Source organism: Rhinatrema bivittatum, chromosome 3 (assembly GCF_901001135.1).
Source record: "Rhinatrema bivittatum chromosome 3, aRhiBiv1.1, whole genome shotgun sequence".
Lineage (NCBI taxonomy): Eukaryota > Metazoa > Chordata > Amphibia > Gymnophiona > Rhinatrematidae > Rhinatrema > Rhinatrema bivittatum.
Window position 1 is genome coordinate 321,388,670 of NC_042617.1, and position 20,413 is coordinate 321,409,082.

The 20,413-nt window shown below is 47.1% G+C and overlaps 1 protein-coding gene across 2 annotated transcripts in view; it reads left to right on the forward strand.

Annotated features, from left to right (window-relative positions):
- The first annotated feature begins 200 nt into the window (after positions 1-200).
- Positions 201-20,413, forward strand: part of SLC22A16 (solute carrier family 22 member 16) — a 64,134-nt gene continuing 43,921 nt past the window's right edge. For both annotated transcript variants that reach the window (XR_003855603.1, XM_029595267.1), the window contains exons 1-2: positions 201-358; positions 10,986-11,462. Coding sequence is in view for 1 of the 2 variants with exons in the window: in XM_029595267.1 (XP_029451127.1) it covers positions 309-358; positions 10,986-11,462 (527 nt within the window). In the remaining variant the exon portion in view is untranslated. The remainder of the gene's footprint in view (positions 359-10,985; positions 11,463-20,413) is intronic.

A 20,413-nucleotide genomic window follows, 5' to 3' on the forward strand; every position in this document is an offset into this window, starting at 1 on the left:
CACGGACGGTACCAGGTAGCGCCCGAGAGGGGGGAGGGGTGGCATCGGAAACTTTCTCATGCAGTGGCTGCGCGCTGGCCTTGGCGTCTGCTCCTTGCTGGCTGTGCCAGAGTCAGCAGCTGTCACATTCCTGCGGCCGAGGCTCCTGCTGTGTCTCACTGAGGTCAACGAGAGGAGGAGCTGCAGCCTGAGACCTCCCACACTCCTCCTCCTCCTCGCCAGCCCTTGCCCTCCTCCCAGTCACCCGAGCAGTGTCCCCCCTCTCTTCTCCAGACCCTGTTCCTGACGGACGGACGGGGCCCGCAGCCATGACTCAGAGCTGCGAGAAACTCTTTGACTACCTCGGTCACTTTGGCAGGTAACTGATTCCTCCCCCCAGCCCGAAGGGAAAGAGCAGGCAGTCGCCAGAGGAAATGGAGAACATAGAGGGGATGGGAGAGACATCACCCTGCCGAGAGGGAGAAGTGGGTTCTTTTCCCTCTGGGGGGGGGGGGGGGTCTCAGTCTGGAGAGGGGGGGAGGGGGGGTTATGCTTTTCCTCAGGGTGAGTGCTCCCACTTGGGAATGCTCTGTTCTATCAGGGTGAGGATGAAACTGTGGAGGTCTGAGGAAGGAAGAATAGGTGCTGTTCCCTCAGAGTGAGAGAGAGGTTGGGTGCTCTCACTTGGGGGAGGGGGGCATGTGTGCTGTTCTCTCTGGATGAGTGAGGTGGGATTCACAGTCTGGGGAGGGGGAAGTATGTGCTGTTCCCTCAGGGTGAAAGTGAGGTGGGGTGGGTGGAGTGTGTGCTGTTCCCTGAGGGTGAGGTGGGGATGGGGGGGGAGTGTGTTTTCTTCCCTCAGGGTGAGGGGGAAAGGGAGAGTATGTGCTGTTCCCTCAGGGTGAGGATGAGGGGGGGGGGGCAGGGTCTGCTGTTCCCTCAGGGTGAGGGGGAAAGGGAGAGTATGTGCTGTTCCCTCAGGGTGAGGATGAGGGGGGGGGGGGAGGGAGCAGTGTCTGCTGTTCCGTGAGGGAGGGGGAGCAGGTCTGCTGTTCCCTCAGGGTGAGGATGAGGGGGAGGCAGTGTCTGCTGTTCCCTCAGGGTGAGGATGAGGGGGGGGGGGGAGCAGTGTCTGCTGTTCCGTGAGGGAGGGGAAGCAGGTCTGCTGTTCCCTCAGGGTGAGGATGAGGGGGAGGCAGTGTCTGCTGTTCCCTCAGGGTGAGGATGAGGGGGGGGAGGGAGCAGTGTCTGCTGTTCCGTGAGGGTGGGGGAGCAGGTCTGCTGTTCCCTCAGGGTGAGGATGAGGGGGAGGCAGTGTCTGCTGTTCCCTCAGGGTGAGGATGAGGGGGGGGGGAGGCAGCAGTGTCTGCTGTTCCCTCAGGGTGAGGATGCGGGGGGCGGGGGCAGTGTCTGCTGTTCCCTCAGGGTGAGGATGAGGGAGGGGGAGCAGGTCTGCAGTTCCGTGAGGGAGAGACGGCAGTGTCTGCTGTTCCCTCAGGGTGAAGGGGGGGGGGCAATGTCTGATGTTCCCTCAGGGTGAAGTGGGGAGGGGGGAGTGTGTTTTGTTCCCTCAGGGAGAGGGGGAGTGTGTGCTGTTCCCCAGAGTGAAGGTGAGGTGGGGGGGGGGGGGGTCTCAGTCTGGGGAGGGGGGAGCGTGTGCGGTTCCCTCAGGATAGGTTGGGGAGGAGTCTCACTCTGGCAGGATCACATTTAAATACTCAGATTATTCTCTTTAAAGTCACTTTTCGGAGATTCCTGGAACGAGGAGGTCTCTTCATAGACTTTCCTTTGAATTCTTGTTTACTCACGCTCCCCTCTCTTTCTGGTAACTTTGCCAGGCTGGTGTAGGTCTCTGGGGCCCAGAGTTGTGTGCTGCTCGGTGCAGCTCTCAGTGAGTTATTTCAAGCATTGGAGGAGTTAGGAGTGATTGCAGGCCCGGCAGCTCTGTAGGGGGGTGATAGAAGCTGATAATTGTCGATTCGGCATTGCCAGTGGGCACAGCGTTGTCTAACCCGCCACAGAAAGGTTTTTGCATGTATTACATGTGCTGTTCGGCAGGGGCAGAAGTAGGTTAAGGTAGCTTGTGTCAGGTCATACAGTGCAGGGGGGGATAAGAGGAAGGAAAGTGGTGTCTGTCTGCCCTCTCCTTGCCTGGGAAAGGCTGGTTGACTGGGACCGCTGTTTGCCATGCTTGCTCTTTTCTGGACTCTGTAGTGTGTGGGACAGTGCCAGGGTCTCCTGTGGATATCTGGGAAGCCCAACATCGGGCAGTGGGCATGGCCGCCGTGGCTAGCTCTGGAGACGCGCTTGTGAGTTGCAGGCTTGCAGCCTGTCTGCCGCATTCAAATAACCGTACTGGCATCAGCAGCGTGGTTTTACATGGGGGCCCTGTCTGAGCCGTGTGTAGTGCAAAGGTCAGGGCTTTCTCCTGATCTCCTAAGTCGGACCCTTAAAGTTTGTGCTTTCTGAGTTTCCAGTGCCCCGATTGCACCCGTGCAGAACGATGGTGCCAAAGTTGCCAGCAGAAATCCTGTGATGTAGGCCGGCGGGGGGGGGGGGGGGGGGGTGGTTGTGTGGCTTTATTTCCCAGATGCCCGCTGCCCTCCCCTTAATGATGAAGGGGAGAAGGAGGCATTCGTTTACCCTCCTCCCATGGTGCAATCGAACCGTTTCTCCTGCTGGTCCAACGTCCTCCTGCGTGAATGTTCAACTCCTTGCAGCTTCAGATGTGTAATCTGAAACTGGCCGTGTAATCCTCTGTTGCTTCACTGTTAATCGCTTACCTGCACCCTCGCACCAGCATCTAGCCACCGAAAACCAGCTGTTTCCAGAATTGCACCTCCCCCCTCCTATCGTCAAATTGAAAGAATACATTCCAATGACGTGAAAGAAGCAACATGGCCCCAAAAGAAATATGCGTGTGCTGCCTACATGAAGAACACTCCTGGAGCACAGGCATGAGGAGCAGGCGTGTTTTTGTTTTGTTTTTATAGTGAAAAACTTTAACAATCTTTATTCTGGCTCCCTAAAGTTTCTTACCTGGCCCACGGGTTATAAGCTTGCCGGGAGCACTGAACAATCCCACACGTAGACCCCGCTGTCCTGCCCGTGAGCTTTCTCCCGCGTGAGGATGCTGATGTGAACATCTGTGTTCCCAAATCATAGTGCAGCAGAAGAACTGAATTAACATCTGCCTGCTCGTCTGATCATACCCTTATCTAAGGAGCATGATCTATGAGTGATTCCAGACTTTTCGTGCCATGTGCCAGTAATCACCCATGACTGCATCATCCTCTGCGGTTCCTCACGCTGTGGGACCTGCTCCTGCCAAAAAGGCCTTCATTGCTTTCTTCTCATCTTAGTTGGCCCAATCCAAGATGGCAACTGCTCGACTCCCAATGCCATGCAGAACTAGAGTGACTTCCGGCTCTTCTACAATACGCTTTTCTAATGTGCACAACACTGAGCCAGTACTGACCCAGTGTCCCAGCATGGTGTTAGGGTACAATCTCCCCTCTGAGCTAGCACTGACCCAGTGTCCCAGCATGGTGTTAGGGACACTCTCCCCTCTGACCCAGTGTCCCAGCATGGTGTTAGGGGACACTCTCCCCTCTGACCCAGTGTCTCAGCATGGTGTTAGGGGACACTCTCCCCTCTGACCCAGTGTCCCAGCATGGTGTTAGGGGACACTCTCCCCTCTGACCCAGTATCTCAGCATGGTGTTAGGGGACACTCTCCCCTCTGACCCAGTGTCCCAGCAAGGTGTTGGGGGACACTCTCCCCTCTGACCCAGTGTCCCAGCATGGTGTTAGGGGACACTCTCCCCTCTGACCCAGTGTCTCAGCATGGTGTTAGGGGACACTCTCCCCTCTGACCCAGTGTCCCAGCAAGGTGTTCGGGGACACTCTCCCCTCTGACCCAGTGTCCCAGCATGGTGTTAGGGGACACTCTCCCCTCTGACCCAGTGTCTCAGCATGGTGTTAGGGGACACTCTCCCCTCTGACCCAGTGTCCCAGCAAGGTGTTGGGGGACACTCTCCCCTCTGACCCAGTGTCCCAGCATGGTGTTAGGGGACACTCTCCCCTCTGACCCAGTGTCTCAGCATGGTGTTGGGGGGACACTTTCCCCTCTGACCCAGTGTCTCAGCATGGTGTTGGGGGGACACTCTCCCCTCTGACCCAGTGTCCCAGCATGGTGTTAGGGCACACGCTCCCCTCTGAGCTAGCACTGACCCAGCGTCCCAGCAAGGTGTTGGGGGACACTCTCCCCTCTGACCCAGTGTCTCAGCATGGTGTTGGGGGGACACTCTCCCCTCTGACCTAGTGTCCCAACATGGTGTTGGGGGGACACTCTCCCCTCTGACCCAGTGTCCCAGGATGGTGTTGGGGGACACGCTCCCCTCTGACCCAGTGTCTCAGCATGGTGTTGGGGGGACACTCTCCCCTCTGACCCAGTGTCCTAGCATGGTGTTAGGGGACACTCACCCCTCTGAGCCAGCACTGACCCAGTGACCCAGCATGGTGTTAGGGCACACGCTCCCCTCTGAGCTAACACTGACCCAGCGTCCCAGCAAGGTGTTGGGGGACACTCTCCCCTCTGACCCAGTGTCTCAGCATGGTGTTGGGGGGACACTCTCCCCTCTGACCCAGTGTCTCAGCATGGTGTTGGGGGGACACTCTCCCCTCTGACCTAGTGTCCCAGTGTGGTGTTGGGGGGACACTCTCCCCTCTGACCCAGTGTCCCAGGGTGGTGTTGGCGGACACTCTCCCCTCTGACCCAGTGTCCCAGGGTGGTGTTGGCGGACACTCTCCCCTCTGACCCAGTGTCCCAGGGTCGTGTTGGGGGATACTCTCCCCTCTGACCCAGTGTCCCAGCGTGGTGTTAGGGGGCACTCTCTCCCCTCTGAGCCAGCACTGACCCAGTGTCCCAGCGTGGTGTTAGGGGGCACTCTCTCCCCTCTGAGCCAGCACTGACCCAGTGTCCCAGCGTGGTATTAGGGGACACTCTCCCCTCTGACCCAGTGTCCCAACATGGTGTTAGGGGGCACTCACTCCTCTAACCTAGTACTGAAACAGTGTCTGAGCATGGTATTAGGGACACTCTCCCCTCTGAGCCAGTAATGATTCAGTTTCATAAGAACATAAGAATTTGCAGTACTGGGTCAGACTGAGGGTCCACCAAGTACAGTATCCTGTTTCCAACAGTGGCTAATCCAGGTCACAAGTACCTGGCAGGATCCCAAATAGGAAATAGATTCCTATACTGCTATTGCGCATTCATAAGTAGTGGCTATTTCTTAAACTTACTTGGTTAATAATAGTTTGACTTCTCCAGGAATTTGTCCAAACCTTTTCTTAACCTAGCTACACTAACTTCTCCTGTAATGAATTCCAGAGCTTAACTGTGCATTGAGTATAAAAGAATATTGTCTAATTTGTTTTAAATGAGCTACTTGCTAACTTCATGGAGTGCTCCCTGGTCGTCCTATTATCCGAGAGAATAAATAACCAATTGACATTAACTTGTTTAAGTCCTTTTCATGGTTTTGTAGACTTCTGTCATATCCCCCCTCAGCTGTCTCTTCTCCAAGCTGAACAGCTCTAACTTCTTTAGCCTTTCCTCATAGGGGAGCCATTTCATCCCCTTTATCACTTTGGTCGCCCTTCTCTGAACTTTCTCCAGTGCAGCTATATCCTTTTTAAGATACGATGACCAGAACTACACACAGTACTCAAGGTGCGGTCTCACCATGTAATGATATAGAGGCATTATGACATCTATCGTTTTATTTGCCATTCCCTTCCTAATAATTCCTAACATTCTGTTTGCTTTGTAATCCAAGGTTTTTTATTGATATCTGTAAGTAGGCCAACAGTAAACAATGTCTTATCCAAATTAGTATAGATCAAAAGGCAAACACAGGCAAACAGTACTTGATAGTTTTTCTTACATACTACAGGCAATTTCAGGATATAAAAAAGTACATTTGCCATATACGTCTCCAACGTCTCCGAACTAACACAACCTAACACACCATCTATCCCCAATGAACAAGCACAATCCAAAGCCGATGAACTAGCCCTATTCTTCCAAAGTAAAATCACTAATCTCTTAACCCTCTTGCCACCTACCCACACCCCTCAGACTAGCTCTACCACATACTCAACAAAAGAATCACACTGGACTCTTCGAACCTACCACCACCTTAGAGATCCAGTCTCTGTAAAGAAAATGAAACCTTCCTCCCATCCCTTTGACCAAATACCATCAAAACTGCTTCTGCTAATACCCGAAACCATCTCCAAACCACTAGCGGACATTATAAATTGTTCCTTAACACAGGGAATCTTCCCTGATGCCCTAAAAACGGCCTCTCTTAAACCGCTACTAAAGAAGCCGGATTTGGACCCCAAGAACCCAAACAACTTCCGCCCAATCTCCAACCTGCCTTTTGTAGCAAAAATTTTGGAAAAACCGGTCAACTCGCAACTCTCTAACTACCTCGAAGATCACCAAATACTACACCCCACACAACACGGGTTTTGCAAGGCTTTAAGCACTGAAACCCTACTCCTATCGCTAACAAACCACCTCATCATGGGCTTGGACAAAGGACAATCTTTCCTACTAATTCTATTCAACCAGATCTACAACTTCCACATGTAAAAATGTTATTACTAATGTAAATACCTCTATCTAATGTTATCCTCTCCCTTCTCTTCTCTTCTCCCAGTTCTATTACCTTGTTATTTGTAACTGCTTCCTTCCACACTAATAGGTTATTCAACTGTTCTTTGTACACCCCTGTTATATGTAAACCGGCATGATGTGTTTGCAACACGAATGCCGGTATATAAAATTTTTAAATAAATAAATAATAATAAATAATTCTACTGGACCTTTCGGCAGCGTTCGACACTGTCAACCATGCCACCCTCCTCAACTGCCTCTCGGACATAGGAATAACAGGCTCTGCTTACACATGGTTCAAAACATTCCTTTGTAACAGAGGTTACAAAGTTAAAATCAATAATAAGGAATCCCCCCGCTACAATTCCTGACAAGGAGTTCCTCAAGGCTCCTCACTATCCCCAACACTATTCAACATATACCTTCTTCCTCTATGCCAACTGTTAACTAACCTGCAACTAAAACATTTCTTATACGCTGATGACGTCCAAATTCTGATACCCATCAAAGAATCTATCACAAAAACTCTCAAATACTGGGAAAACTGCCTCCGAGAGATCAACCGACTCCTCGCAAACCTAAACCTGATACTAAACGCAGCCAAAACAGAACTCCTCCTCATCACCCTCGACAACAGCAACTCCCCACAAATTGCTCCAATTAACACCATTGTTACACAAGCAAGAGGCCTAGGGGTAGTAATAGACAAACACCTGAATCTAAAAACATTTATTAACAATACAACCAAGAACTGCTTCCACAGGCTGCAGGTAATCAAAAGAATGAAACCACTACTACACTTTCATGACTTCAGAACAGTCTTACAATCCGTAATATTCTCCAAGACAGACTATTGCAACTCTATCTTGCTAGGACTCCCGTCCTCATCCATCAAACCACTTCAGATACTCCAGAATGCGGCAGCCAGAATCCTAACAAACTCCAGAAGAAGAGACCACATCTCTCCCATTCTAATAAACCTACACTGGCTGCCAATACACTACAGAATCCTACACAAGTCATTCACTATCATCTATAAATCAATCCACGCCCAAGCCCCTCTCAACCTCCAAATCCCCCTCAGACTACACACATCATCCAGACCCATCAGAGAAGCCTACAAAGGTTCGCTGACTGTTCCCCCAACTAGATCTACACACCATATCACACTCAGAGACCGGGCCTTTTCGACTGCGGGCCCCGCTCTTTGGAATACCTTACCTCCAGATCTTAGACTTGAACCTTGCCTATTAACATTCAGAAAAAGGCTTAAGACTTGGCTATTTAAACAAGCCTTTCCTGAGTCTAATTATCCAGGGAGTGATCCTACAGCAGGGAGAGATCCTACGGCAATATCCATTAAGAGACCTTAATGCACAATGTAAATAACATCCATAAAGAGTCATTACTGACAATGTAAATAATATACCTCTGTAAAGATTATATAATTCTTGTCTATTCCTGTCTCCTTCCTTCCCCAGTTCAACAACCCTGTTATACTGTAACTTTTTACTTCCTCTGCACTGGTTAAAAGAACAAAGTTATTGCACCCCATGTTATCTGTAAACCGGCATGATTTGATTGTATCATGAATGCTGGTATAGAAAAGCTTTAAATAAATAAATATAAACTCAATTATATTCAGTTTGCTTTTTTGACTGCTGCAGCACACTGAACCGACAATTTCAAAGTATTATCCACTATGATGCCTAGATCTTTTTCCTGGGTGGTAGCACCTAATATGGAACCTAATATCGTGTAACTACAGCAAGGGTTATTTTTCCCTATTTGCAACACCTTGCACTTGTCCACATTAAATTTCATCTGCCATTTGGATGCCCAATCTTCCAGTCTTGCAAGGTCCTCCTGTAATGTATCACAATCCGCTTGTGAATAATTTTGTATCATCCGCAAATTTGATAACCTCACTCATCGTATTCCTTTCCAGATCATTTATAAATATATTGAAAAGCACCGGTCCAAGTACAAATCCCTGAGGCACTCCACTGTTTACCTTTTTCCACTGAGAAAATTGACCATTTAATCCTACTCTCTGTTTCCTGTCTTTTAACCAGTTTGTAATTCACGAAAGGACATCGCCTCCTATCCCATGACTTTCTAGTTTTCATAGAAGCCTCTCATGAGGGACTTTGTCAAACGCCTTCTGAAAATCCAAACACACTACATCTACCAGTTCACCTTTATCCACATGTTTATTAACTCCTTCAGAAAAGTGAAGCAGATTTGTGAGGCAAGACTTGCTCTGGGTAAAGCCATGCTGACTGTGTTCCATTAAACCATGTCTTTCTTTGTGCTCTGTGATTTTTTTTTCCCCCTGAGCTAGCACTGACCTAGTGTCCCAGCGTGGTGTTAGCATGTCTCAGTTAAGGAAAGCTTGCAGGGAACCAAGGCCTTAGTCCGAATGTTTTGGCAGCAGAAGCCCGGAAGGCGTGACCATCCAATAATCTTCCGCTTGCCCCTACTCACCCATCGCTTAATTAGTAACACCTGGCAGGGCGGGTGCTTGGAGCTGAAGTTTGGGGCAAGAGGCCAGTGAGCTCCTGCACGCGCTCAGCAGCGGGGGAAGTGTGGCGAAATCATTGCCTGCATTAAGCCAGGAGATATTTACACCCAACAGAGCCTGTTAAGGGCTAATCAGACCCAGAGGAAAGCAAGAGGTTTTAGCAATGTCTGCCCGAGACAGACGCTGCAGCCTGGGAAAGGCAGGTTATGGGACCAGAGAATGGGGATGGGCGTGGCGGTTATGTACATATACAGTGAGGCCTATTATTTACTCTTGATGTGATGTTTGCTTTTAATGCTGTTCATATTTACTGTAGTGAGCCTGGGAGGGGTTGTTGTGTGATGGGTCCCAGCAGTTCCCCAGAGGGATGGGTAGGGTTGCTTTTGCGAGTGTTCACGTTATTTTTGTACATTTTATCCTGTGCTGGAATTTCAGTGTTAGAAAAGAGAAAATCAGTACAAAAATGCCACTTCCACTGACTTTTTCCTCCAGCTTGCTATAAGAAAGTCAAATTTCCCGATTTCTTTTTTTGTTCTAACATTGAAATTCCCAGGCAAACTAAAATAAAAGCTAAAAGCAGAGGTCGCGACTTGTGCTGTACTTTCTCTGATGGGATGTCGGATGTAAAGAACGGTGGGGGACTGACGCTGCATATAAGTCCGAGAAGATAGGAGAATCGGATACTGGAAGGTCCCGCTGGCTCGCTTAACATGCTGTGGTTTCGCCTCCCAGCCTCTCCAAACAGCCCCAGGAAAGGATGGGAAGGGGCAAACGCAGGTCTTTCGCCTGCCCCTGAGCAGTGGGAGCCATCCGGGAGCCCTGCTCAGAGGTCCCGTTCTTACAATAGTGACTCTTCTTCTGCCAGAGGTGCCCTAAATGTGAAATCCAACCCCAGGCGCGGTGAAACCCAGTGTAACTGAGACGGTCCGGCCTGCGTCCATAGAGAACCCTGCTCACCCACCTAGAGGGCCCCCCCACGGCCGGAAAAGGTTCCTGGGAAGAGAGCGAGCCAGCGCCGCTGCAGTCTAAGGTGGCACCAGAGCAGGGGGAGAGGGGGAAAACACAGCCACGGGTGCTGCCAGGCCGTGGGAGAGCAACAGGGGCAACGGCTGGCGTCTGCTCAGGCTCCTCCTTCAGTTAATGCACTCTGTGTATTTGGTTTTGTTAATACTCATAGGCTTTAAGGTTTATGGACGTTTTTATGTCTTAAGCTCTGCCTGCACTGTGTATCCGATTTTATGTATGTTTGTGGGTTTCCTCATGGATCCTTCTTGTACATCGCCTAGGGCACGGGTGGTACATACTGCTGTTTTGTAGAGGGGAGGGGGGAGGTACGGGAAGGAGGGAGAAGTTGAGAGGTGTTAGAGGGAGGGAGGAGAGATGTAAGGAAAGGAGGAGAGCAAAGAAACAAAACAATAAAATCAGAAAGAAAGAAAATGCGCAAGAATGAATTGTAAAGCGTGAATTCTATGTAAAATTATAGTTTCCCCTGGCTCCTAAAAGTTTTGGCAGGTGCCTAAGATTTTAGGAATTTTCCCCCTCCCATGACAGCAGAAGTCAGTCTGTGAGGGTCTGTAGCACTAGAATGTAGTGCTGCAGGATAGACCTGTGACACGAAATGATTTGGGGGCCTGCAGGGGTCAGAGGGAGGGAGGCAGGGCACCAGCGGCTCGTGCGAGTACAGCTTGAGCAGCCACTAAGTCAGTTTCAGTGGGGTTCTGGAGGGTTTACAATAATCCTGAAGCTGGGGTTGGGTTCTGCCTATAACACACTGTACTGTTTGCTCCCACAGATTCCAGGCATGCATATACTTTGCATCCGTCTTTCAAGCTATCTCCTGTGGCATCCACTACTTGGCTTCCGTGTTCATTTCAGTTACTCCTAAACATGTGTGCAATGTCCCTGGGAACGTGAGCACCGTCCTGCTGGCCAATTCCTCCAGCAGCAGAATCGAAGATGCCTGGGCACTGTGGACATCGGCCAAAGACTACCTCGTGGTGCAGCTAGAGAATGGGGAGGTCTGGGAGCTCACCCAGTGCAGCAGGGCTCGGCGGGAGGATGCTTTTAATCTGACGTACGAGAATGGAGGACCTGCAATCATGCAGCCCTGCTTGGATGGCTTTCTCTATGACCGGACCAAGCTGGAGAGCAGCATCGTCACGGAGTGGGACTTGGTCTGTGAGCGAGCGTGGCTCGCAAAGTTAGTGCAGCCCACCTTCATGCTGGGGGTCCTCTTTGGAGCGGTGATCTTTGGCGACATAGCAGACAGGTACGGTACGACGCCCACAGCCTGCAAGTGATCCATGCAAAGTATGGCCAAGGATCTTAACCCGAGTGGAACAAAGCACTGGTGATCGGGCTCCAGTAGGGGGAAATTAGAGAGTTAAAAAAAAAAAAGCGATATTGAAGGAATGCCAAAACTGCAAAGTAGGGTTCCTAGGAGCTGAATCAGTACTGCAGGAAGCTAAATGCTCTGCAGGCCATAAGGTCAGCAGAAGTTGATTAAAGTGAAGCTGCTGTAATCCATGACCCTTTGAGATCTCGCAGGTCCTGTCGTCATACGTGACCGTCCCATGTCATTCCTCAGTTAATGCTTCCCTGTCCTTCCCGGGGGCTTAATCTCTCCCAGTTGTTGAGTGACATGCTCTTCTCCCATTATTCGTGTTCCAAAAGTATATTTTGACAATAGTCCCACCTCTAAATATTCATTTTCCAAGTGAATGTTGCTAAAGGTTTTGGTTCCGCATGATGATTTATTGCTATGGTGCTCTGATCATACCTCAGGGGCCAGGGGGACCCCAAGCGGCACAGAGAGCTTTTTGCACAGCTTCTTTCTTGAGTGATTTCCTTTTTATTTAACAAACTTCAGACAGCATACATTCAATATGCAAACAATTCACAGCATCCGCTCGTCTGTGTTCCAGAAAGAAAGTGATTCATAGTTTCAACCCCTCGGCACTGTGACCCACACATAATTCAATGCAAGGTCGTCTTCCATTTATTTATTGCATTTATATATCTGCATTCTGCGACCAATCACAGCGGTGCACAAAAAATATCGTAAAATAATAAAATCAATAAAACCATAAACCTACAATAAAATAAATTATAAATACTTAAAAAGGATTAGAAATTTTTTAAAAAGCTAACTATAATAAAATACATTATACAAAGTCATAAAATAAAATGATGTACAGGCTTTGGGGCAGATTTTAAAACCTATGTACGCCCGATATTATAACATGTGCGTGCAGCCGCGTGCATGTTATAAAATCAGGGGTTGGCGCGCGCAAGGGGGTGCACACTAGTGCAACTTGCACGCGCCGAGCCCTCGGGGAGACCAGCTGGCTTTCCCTGTTCCCTCCAAGGCCGTTCCGAAATCGGAGTGGCCTCAGAGGGAACTTTCCTTCCCCCCTCCCCCCCTCGTACCTTTGTAGAAGTTATGCCTGCCGGCCGACTGCTTGCGCACAATCCCCTGGCCATGCCCCCGCCCATTTTTTCAAGCCCCGGGATTTACACGCGTACTGGGTCTCTACGCGCGCCGCCAGGCCTTTTGAAAATAGGCCCGGCGCGTGTAACTCTTTTAAAATCTGCCCCTTTACTTTCTTTTGTCTGTTTCTATCATCGGTATTCGATTAGCATCATGCCCCTTAATAATGAGTGGATCCCAATGTGTTTCCTATTTTAATCAGATCTTTCAAAAGCATGTTTAAAAAGCCATGTTTTCTAGTTTTTCTTAAAAACCAGGAAGTCTCTTTGCAACTTTGATTCTGAGGGTAGAGAGTTCCATGGTTTGGGTCCCATGATCGAGCTAGCTCTCTCCCTCACCTCGCTGAAAGGTGCAACTCGTACCGAGGGAATAGCCAGGTGGCCTTTGTTTGCAGATCTCCGATTTCTTTGGGGGGGGGGGGGGGTGTAAAGATGTCGGGATGTATTCTACCATTCTGTTTTGTCATTGTTGATAAACTTGTGCGATAAACGGAGAACTTTAAAGTCATTTCTGAATTTTACCAGTAACCAATGTAAGGGCAACAAGGTAGGGCTAGTGTAATCGAGCTTGCTGTGGCATTCTGTAATAATTGCAATGGACTTATTGTACTTACAGGTAGGCCGAGTAAAAGAGCGTTACAATAATCCAGATTAGAAAATATCAGTGTTTGAAGAAATGAATGAAAATCTTCATGCGTAAGAAGAGGTTTAGGTGCTGTAAAATATGCAATTTATTATAACCACCCTTAATTAAGTTCACCATCAGTTCTTATACCCAGATCGCATGTGTGACTGGTTAATTCGATGTGCATAGAATCTCTTTTGAAATAAACAGGTTTGTTTTTTGATATTTTTTCTGTTTTAATAATATGATCTTGGTTTTTTGATGGTTCGAAACCAGTTTCATGTGAACCAGCAATTGCTCGATTGCTGAGAGATAAACCTCTACCAGCTTCAAGGTATTTTCAATAGAATCCTTAATCAGAATTAAAAATTGCATGTCATCTGCATCTATTTAATGGATAATACCTAATCCAGATAGTAATTGACATAATGGTAGCATATAGATGTTGAAAAGGGTACCAGACAGCAATAATCTTTGCGGGACCCCAGCGTCCATAGTAACTTTCTCAGATAAGGAATTACCAATCTTTACCTGAAAACCGCGATAGATGCGAGCTAAACCATTAGAGGGTATTACCACTAAGACCAATTTCAGGTAACCTGCGAATCAGAATCAAATGATGCACAGTATCGAAAGCAGCTGATAGATGAAGCAGAATCAATAGATATGATTGGCCAGCATTGAAGCCCCTTAATACGGTGTCTGGTAATGCTAGCAATAGAGATTCAGTGTTTAAAATGTCTTCTAAAACTGAATTGAGATGGAATATCAGAACGTAGAAAAAATACTATTGTATCATACCCGCAAGAACAGGGTTGTCTTGCCTCATTCCTTATGAGCCCAACGTTTTTACCAGATCAGATTGTATTTATCTTCTTGCCCCCAGAGAGAGAGTATGTAAGCCTCTCTGTTAGTGCTATTTCCTCCAATTGACTCTCCCAATGCGAAATCACAGGCACCCGTTTCCAAAATGTTGGTTTGGTAAAGCGAGCAGCATGGGGTATAAATGGTTAACTGACTGGACCTCCCTCCTTCTCAAAGATCCCTCTAAGTCCGCCAACAAGCCCAACGTGGAAGTCTGAGTAAAATCCTTCTGGAGAATGGTCTGGATGGCTGCTTCCATTGCTGACCAAAACTATAATTCAGGGCAGGTCCACAACATATGTAAATAGGACCCTTCCAACAAAAGTGTCTTACAAAATTCAGTGAAGAAAAGTGGCTACCTGTATGTACGGTGAAGCAAATGCACCATTTTGCGCATATGGAGACAGAGGGTGCAGCCCACCAAATTATCACAGTCATCCTTATCCAAGGTGATGTGAAGGTCTTTGTTCCATACGTCTATAAGACGTTGATATCTTTCAGAAACTTTTATCGTGAGACCCTTGTATAAATAAGACAGCGTCTTACTCTTAACCTCTTTCTACTGCCTTTGGGAACCGAGGCTCCCATGCTTTGCCTTGAATGCGAACCAGCGCATTTCTAATTTGTAAAAAAAGGAGAATGGGAACATGACAGCTGTCACGCAGTTCTGAAAAGGATGCCCACCTGTCTCCCCTCTATATTTGCCAAATAAATTGCAGTCCCTGTTACTGCCAATGTTCCCTATCTGGAAAGGAGTAGTATGAAAGCCTGGTGAAATGGGAGACACATTCTCCATTTGTATGCTGAGATGCCTGCACACTTCTGTGCCTTAACGGTGTGCGAGATGACGGGGAATCTTTGCAAAATTCTCCGCACAGATTGAGATGTACCGAGCGTTGTAGGTAAAAAAGGTAATTCAAAACCTGCAGACTCGATCCGTTCTAGCCACACTCGCCCGTCATTCACTTTCACACTCTATCAGTCTCGAATACAAGCAATGTGAGCCACTTGGTAGTAGCTTAGAAAATCGGGCAATCCCAATCCACCCTGCCTCTTAGGCCAATATAAAGTGTCCATAGTGATCTGTGCCACACCAAGCCAAATAAAACTACGCATCATGCCCCTGAGAGAAGCAAATATCCCTAGCGGAACACCACACACGAAGTGCTGAAACAAATACAGCATTCTAGGGAGAATGCCCATTTTTATTAACTTAATACGACTCACCCAAGAGATGAATAAATCCATCCGTTCTTAAAAATCTTTCCAAATTCTGTCCAACACTGAGATATAATTCAGCTTATAAAATTCCGTAAATCTATGGGATACTTACACCCCAAGATAAGTAAACCTCAGAAAAGCCCGACATACACCAATGGATGTATACTTTGCTACCTAGAGTCATCAATTTGGACTTCGCGAAATTAATTTGGTAATCAGAGACCCTACCATACACCCCTACTAGCTTCAAGAGTCTTGGTCCCCATGAGAAATGCTATACTGGGTCAGGCCAAGGGTCCATCAATCCCAGTATCCTGTTTCCAACAATGGCCAATCCAAGTCGCAAGTACCCAAACATTAAATAAATCTCAAGCTACTATTGTTTATTAATTAACAATAGTTTATGGATTTTTCCTCTAGGAACTTATCCAAATGTTTTTTGAACCTAGTTACACTAACTGCTGTAACCACATCCTCTGAAAATGAATTCCAGAGCTTAACTATGTGTTACTTTTCTTGTTACATTTTGATGTATCATTCTTACATTGGGATGTTTTATGTTCAACTCCCCTCAACCTTAAACCCAGAGGTTAGTGGGCGTTCCCTGATTATTTGACCAAAGGGTTCTATTGCCACATTGAAAAGTAGAGTGTGGGCATTCCTATCCTGTGCCGCAAGCAATAGGAAACTTTAGTTGTATGTAAGTCGTTAATCCGCACAAAGGCCTGAGGAGGGAAATACAAAGCATAATCCATCTATTGAATTCCTCTGGGAACCCAAATTTGCATTACAGCTCAAATAGGTAATGCCATTGTATCCTGTCGAAAGCCTTGTTCGCATGAAGAGACAGCACCATACCTGGCATTTTCCTAACCTTAGTGATAAACAGCCAGTGCGTATTATGCACTTACTGATGTCCTTTCATGAACCCTGTCTGATCCTGGTATATTCCATACACATCCTCACTGACTTGGCTAGAATTTTTAGTAAATATATGGGCCGATGCACTCTCGCATCTGACGCATCCCCCTTCTTTTTATAAAGAAGCGTTATACTGGCATCCTTAAGCTCGACCACTGATGACGGAGCCCCTTGGAAAAAAACTAAAGAGCTCAACCAGCACTGGTACCATGGGCCAGAGCTCCTACCTGCCGGCCATGCACCCCTCCAAACCTCCAGAGCAGTTGTGGGAGCCTTTAACATCTCAGCCGCCTCCTATGTCAGGTTTGGCAGTTGCATCTTATCTGGAAATTCCTTAGCCACACTAGGTGCACAGAACTGAGAGTCGGAGAGTAACGCCTTAATAATTTGCCTATGGTCTGTAGCAAACCCACCAGCCCATTTACACAGCTGATGGATAATCATTTGCATAGTTCTTTTATGCACTGCTCTATGTAAGAGGGCCCCTGTTCGATTACCGTGCTCGTAGTGCTTCGGTCTAATGTAGTGCATAGCCTGCTCTGTCCTGTTTACTTGCAGCAATCTGTCCATCCACAACATCCACAAGTTGCTTATTTTCCCGGGGAGAGGAAGATTTTAGGCTTCTTTTCTAGTTTCTCAATTTGCTCACTCAGTTTCTCCTGCTAGCAAAAGTGATCATCCTCCCCCGAGAACAGCCTTAAGCGTTCTCCATACTAACACTGGATCATATAGGGTTGCATCATGGTGCGAATTAAAATACTGAATGACCACTGAAATCGTTTGCAAAAAAAAAAAATAGTCATGTCCCAACAAAGACAATGTCAGACTTTCATAATCGCGAGGCATGAGAGGCCGGAGCACACGCTAGTGAAAGAATATGGTAATGGTCCAAAATCTAACACGGAAGGATATCACAGTCCACCACAATGAAACGTAGCCTGACAGAGCAATATGACTGTATGAGTTCTGCTGCAGGGAGAAAAAAGTGTAATCTCTCCCTGTAGGCTTGTTAGCTCTCCAGATTTCACTCCCAAACCAAACCCCTCTGTGTGGTATACAGATATATGCAAAAGTAGAAGTCCAAGCTGAGGTACTTTTTCCCCCCTCAAAAAAGAAAAACCCTGATGTTCAAATCTGGACGTCCGCAGTGCCGAGCATGTGTCTCTGGATCCTTCACTGCTGCACCGAAGGCGTACAGGACAAGATGTTGTTCACTACAGACTGCGGTACGCAAGCGCTAACGAAAACATCTGGGTCGGGGAAGAAGCCAGCGCTTCAGCCCAGCGATTTAAAAAAAACAAATGCCCAAAAACTATACTCGTGTGGGCTGATGCCATTTTTACCGCGTATTCTTCTAGCATCAATCACTCTGTGTCATCGCGACAGCCCTCAAATGACCTAATATCAGCTAAATGCACTCCGAAGATAGATTATAAAAATTAAAACGGGAGCGTTATTCTCATTTTTGTAAGGCCATTAAGCGGTCATGTCCGACAGCCCTGAACCCGCTCAAAGGCTGATTGGAAGCCAACAAACAGTCTCTCCTAAATAATGCAGGTATCCATTACATCCACGATGATTGCTCGCCACCTTTTTTCCGCGTTCACAAACTCCAGAGAATCATTAACGGTCACGAAGGTTGGTGAATCACTTCTCAAGTCATTTGGCCTAAAAAAAAAATTTAAAGTCTCACGCAATTTATGACATAAGTACTTCTGGTTCAAATATTAAACAGCCCTGGTTGCAAGGCTTTGTGTAACAGAGCCAGAAAAAGTAGGCAAATAGATGTTAAAAATCAGTCACTCTTGGCCATCTCTGCCTGTGTTCCTGCGTCAGGAAGTGTTGCGCCATTGTCCAGAGCGAGCGAGGGGAGGCAGGAGGTGTGATAACGTGGGGTTATTCAGAGTTACAAGGCCTGCATGTGCGGCTGACGAGTCTGAGCACACAGAGTTGTGACGGTGCATGCGGACACGGACAGGGCACTACCGGCTAGCATGCACGTTGCTGTCACCATGCATGTGTGCACTTTTTACACAAGAAAGTTTGCAAACTACTATTCAGCAAACGGGCAAGAGCTCGCTAGTGCTCTTGTGGGTTGTAATCTAATTGTGGATGTCTCCATTTGTCAGTGTCAGGTTGCAAGCAAATTCACTGACATGCACGTGGAAGTCCACAGCAGGCAGAGCTGGGGCAGGCCTCTGCGACTCACTGAATGGCCATCCAGTTTCAGCAGATGTGCAGGGATTTCCCCCCAGATTTTGATGGTGTGGCGGGGATGTGTGGGCGAAATCTGCCCTGGGCTATCTGAGGGGGAAATAGAAAATGTTCCAGGACTGAAATAGTTTGCACGCCTCCAGCTGCCACCTAGTGGCCGCAAGCTCACATTTACTCGTTAGGCTGACCACAGATTACCTTCAGCCCGGGTTCTTGGCTCAGGAACTTCTGGGAGTAGGAAATAGAAGAACTGTCCATTTAATCCTGTGCTAGGAACTGTATCCATTTTTGCCCCTAAGTTAAGGACTCTGTCCAGTGTTGCATCTGAATTTAGAACTTTGAGCTTGATTCACCCAAATCCAGGATTTAAGGGCATTTTTGGAAGAAGATTATCCACCAGCTTTGGCTAATAAAAAAAATAATCATATCCTATGTTAAAATACAGGGCTCAAATGCCCTGCTTATCCCAGGAAAAAGGAATAATGCCCCTTTGTGTCTAATATGGGATTTCTGCTGTACCTTTCATGGCTGGTCAGTTACGTCTAAGCAAATCACAGTGCAATTGACCAGGTTAAAAGGAAAAAAAACCACACAGTGCAAAGAAAAGTTAGGATATTCTGTAATGTAGTCAGCTTACATCAGGATTGGTGAGGGGATTGATCAAATTCACATATTGTTCAAATGACCCTAATTTATAGAGAATCTAACTTCTCAGTTTATCAAAGACATTCTAGCCTCTCAATAGTCTAACCCCTGAATATCATAGTTTACATGAAAACTAACTTTTCAATGGTATGATCCTTTAAATACGGGCTCGCATGTTGTACTAGGCATCGGCCTCTTAGCTGAAGAACCACGTTTTTAGTTGGCATCAAGCGTCCGAGTAACCATTGATGTCTTGCAGATGGGGAGGCAAATGAGTTCCACAGGTCCTGGGACCTCACATCTGAAGGCTTTAGACCATGTTTTGAGAGTTGAAGTGGTCAGCTGTGTTTGGAGTCATAACTTTCCACAAAATTGTTAATTCTGCTCACAGTTCTGAGCATGACAAAAAATCTTCAGGTGGGGAGATACTATTACTTCAGATTCCCTTGAAATTGTGAATCATTGTCTTTTGTTTGTTTGCTCTTTCACTCCCCTGAAGTAGTCTGTTTTGAGGCATAACTTGGACCCTAGTCGGGATCTTAATTGGAAGTGATTCTGCCCTTGTTTTGAAGATTAGTTGATGTGCATGAGGGGTTTCCACTTGGAAGTGGTAGTATCTCCCCACCTGAAGATTTTCTGTTGTGCACAGAACTGCGAGCAGAATTAAGAATTTTGTGGAAAGTTATGACTCCTTGAGTTTTTGCTCTGTTATGTGTTTTTATAGGTGATTGTGTGGAATGAGTGTGTGAGTACTCTAGAATGTGTGTATGTGTATGACTTTTTTTTTTATCGTGTGAGAATTATTGGATAATGGATACAATTTTTAATATTTTTGAGTATATACAGAGTAAAGTTTATGTATATGATATTTCACTTGAATTAAAATTGGTGCATGTGCTAATTTGAATAAAATGTAATTTAAAACTGTTAGGGATATTTATATGCCTACTTCTATTTTGCTGTTACATAGGCTGTTGGGAGGGGGGGGGGGGGAAAGCAATTTTTGTTTCTAGCCAGTGTACATTTTCTCCTTATTAGATTTCAATTACGCCAGTGTTGACTGGGCAAATGTAACATCAGGACATGCTAGAGAGAGAAAATTCCTGGATGGAATAAATGACAGTTTTATGGAGCAATTGGTTCAGGAACAGACGAGAGAGGGAGCAATTTTAGATATAATTCTCAGTGGAGCACAGGTTTTGGTGATAGAGAGTAACGCTGGTGGGACCGCTTGGCAATAG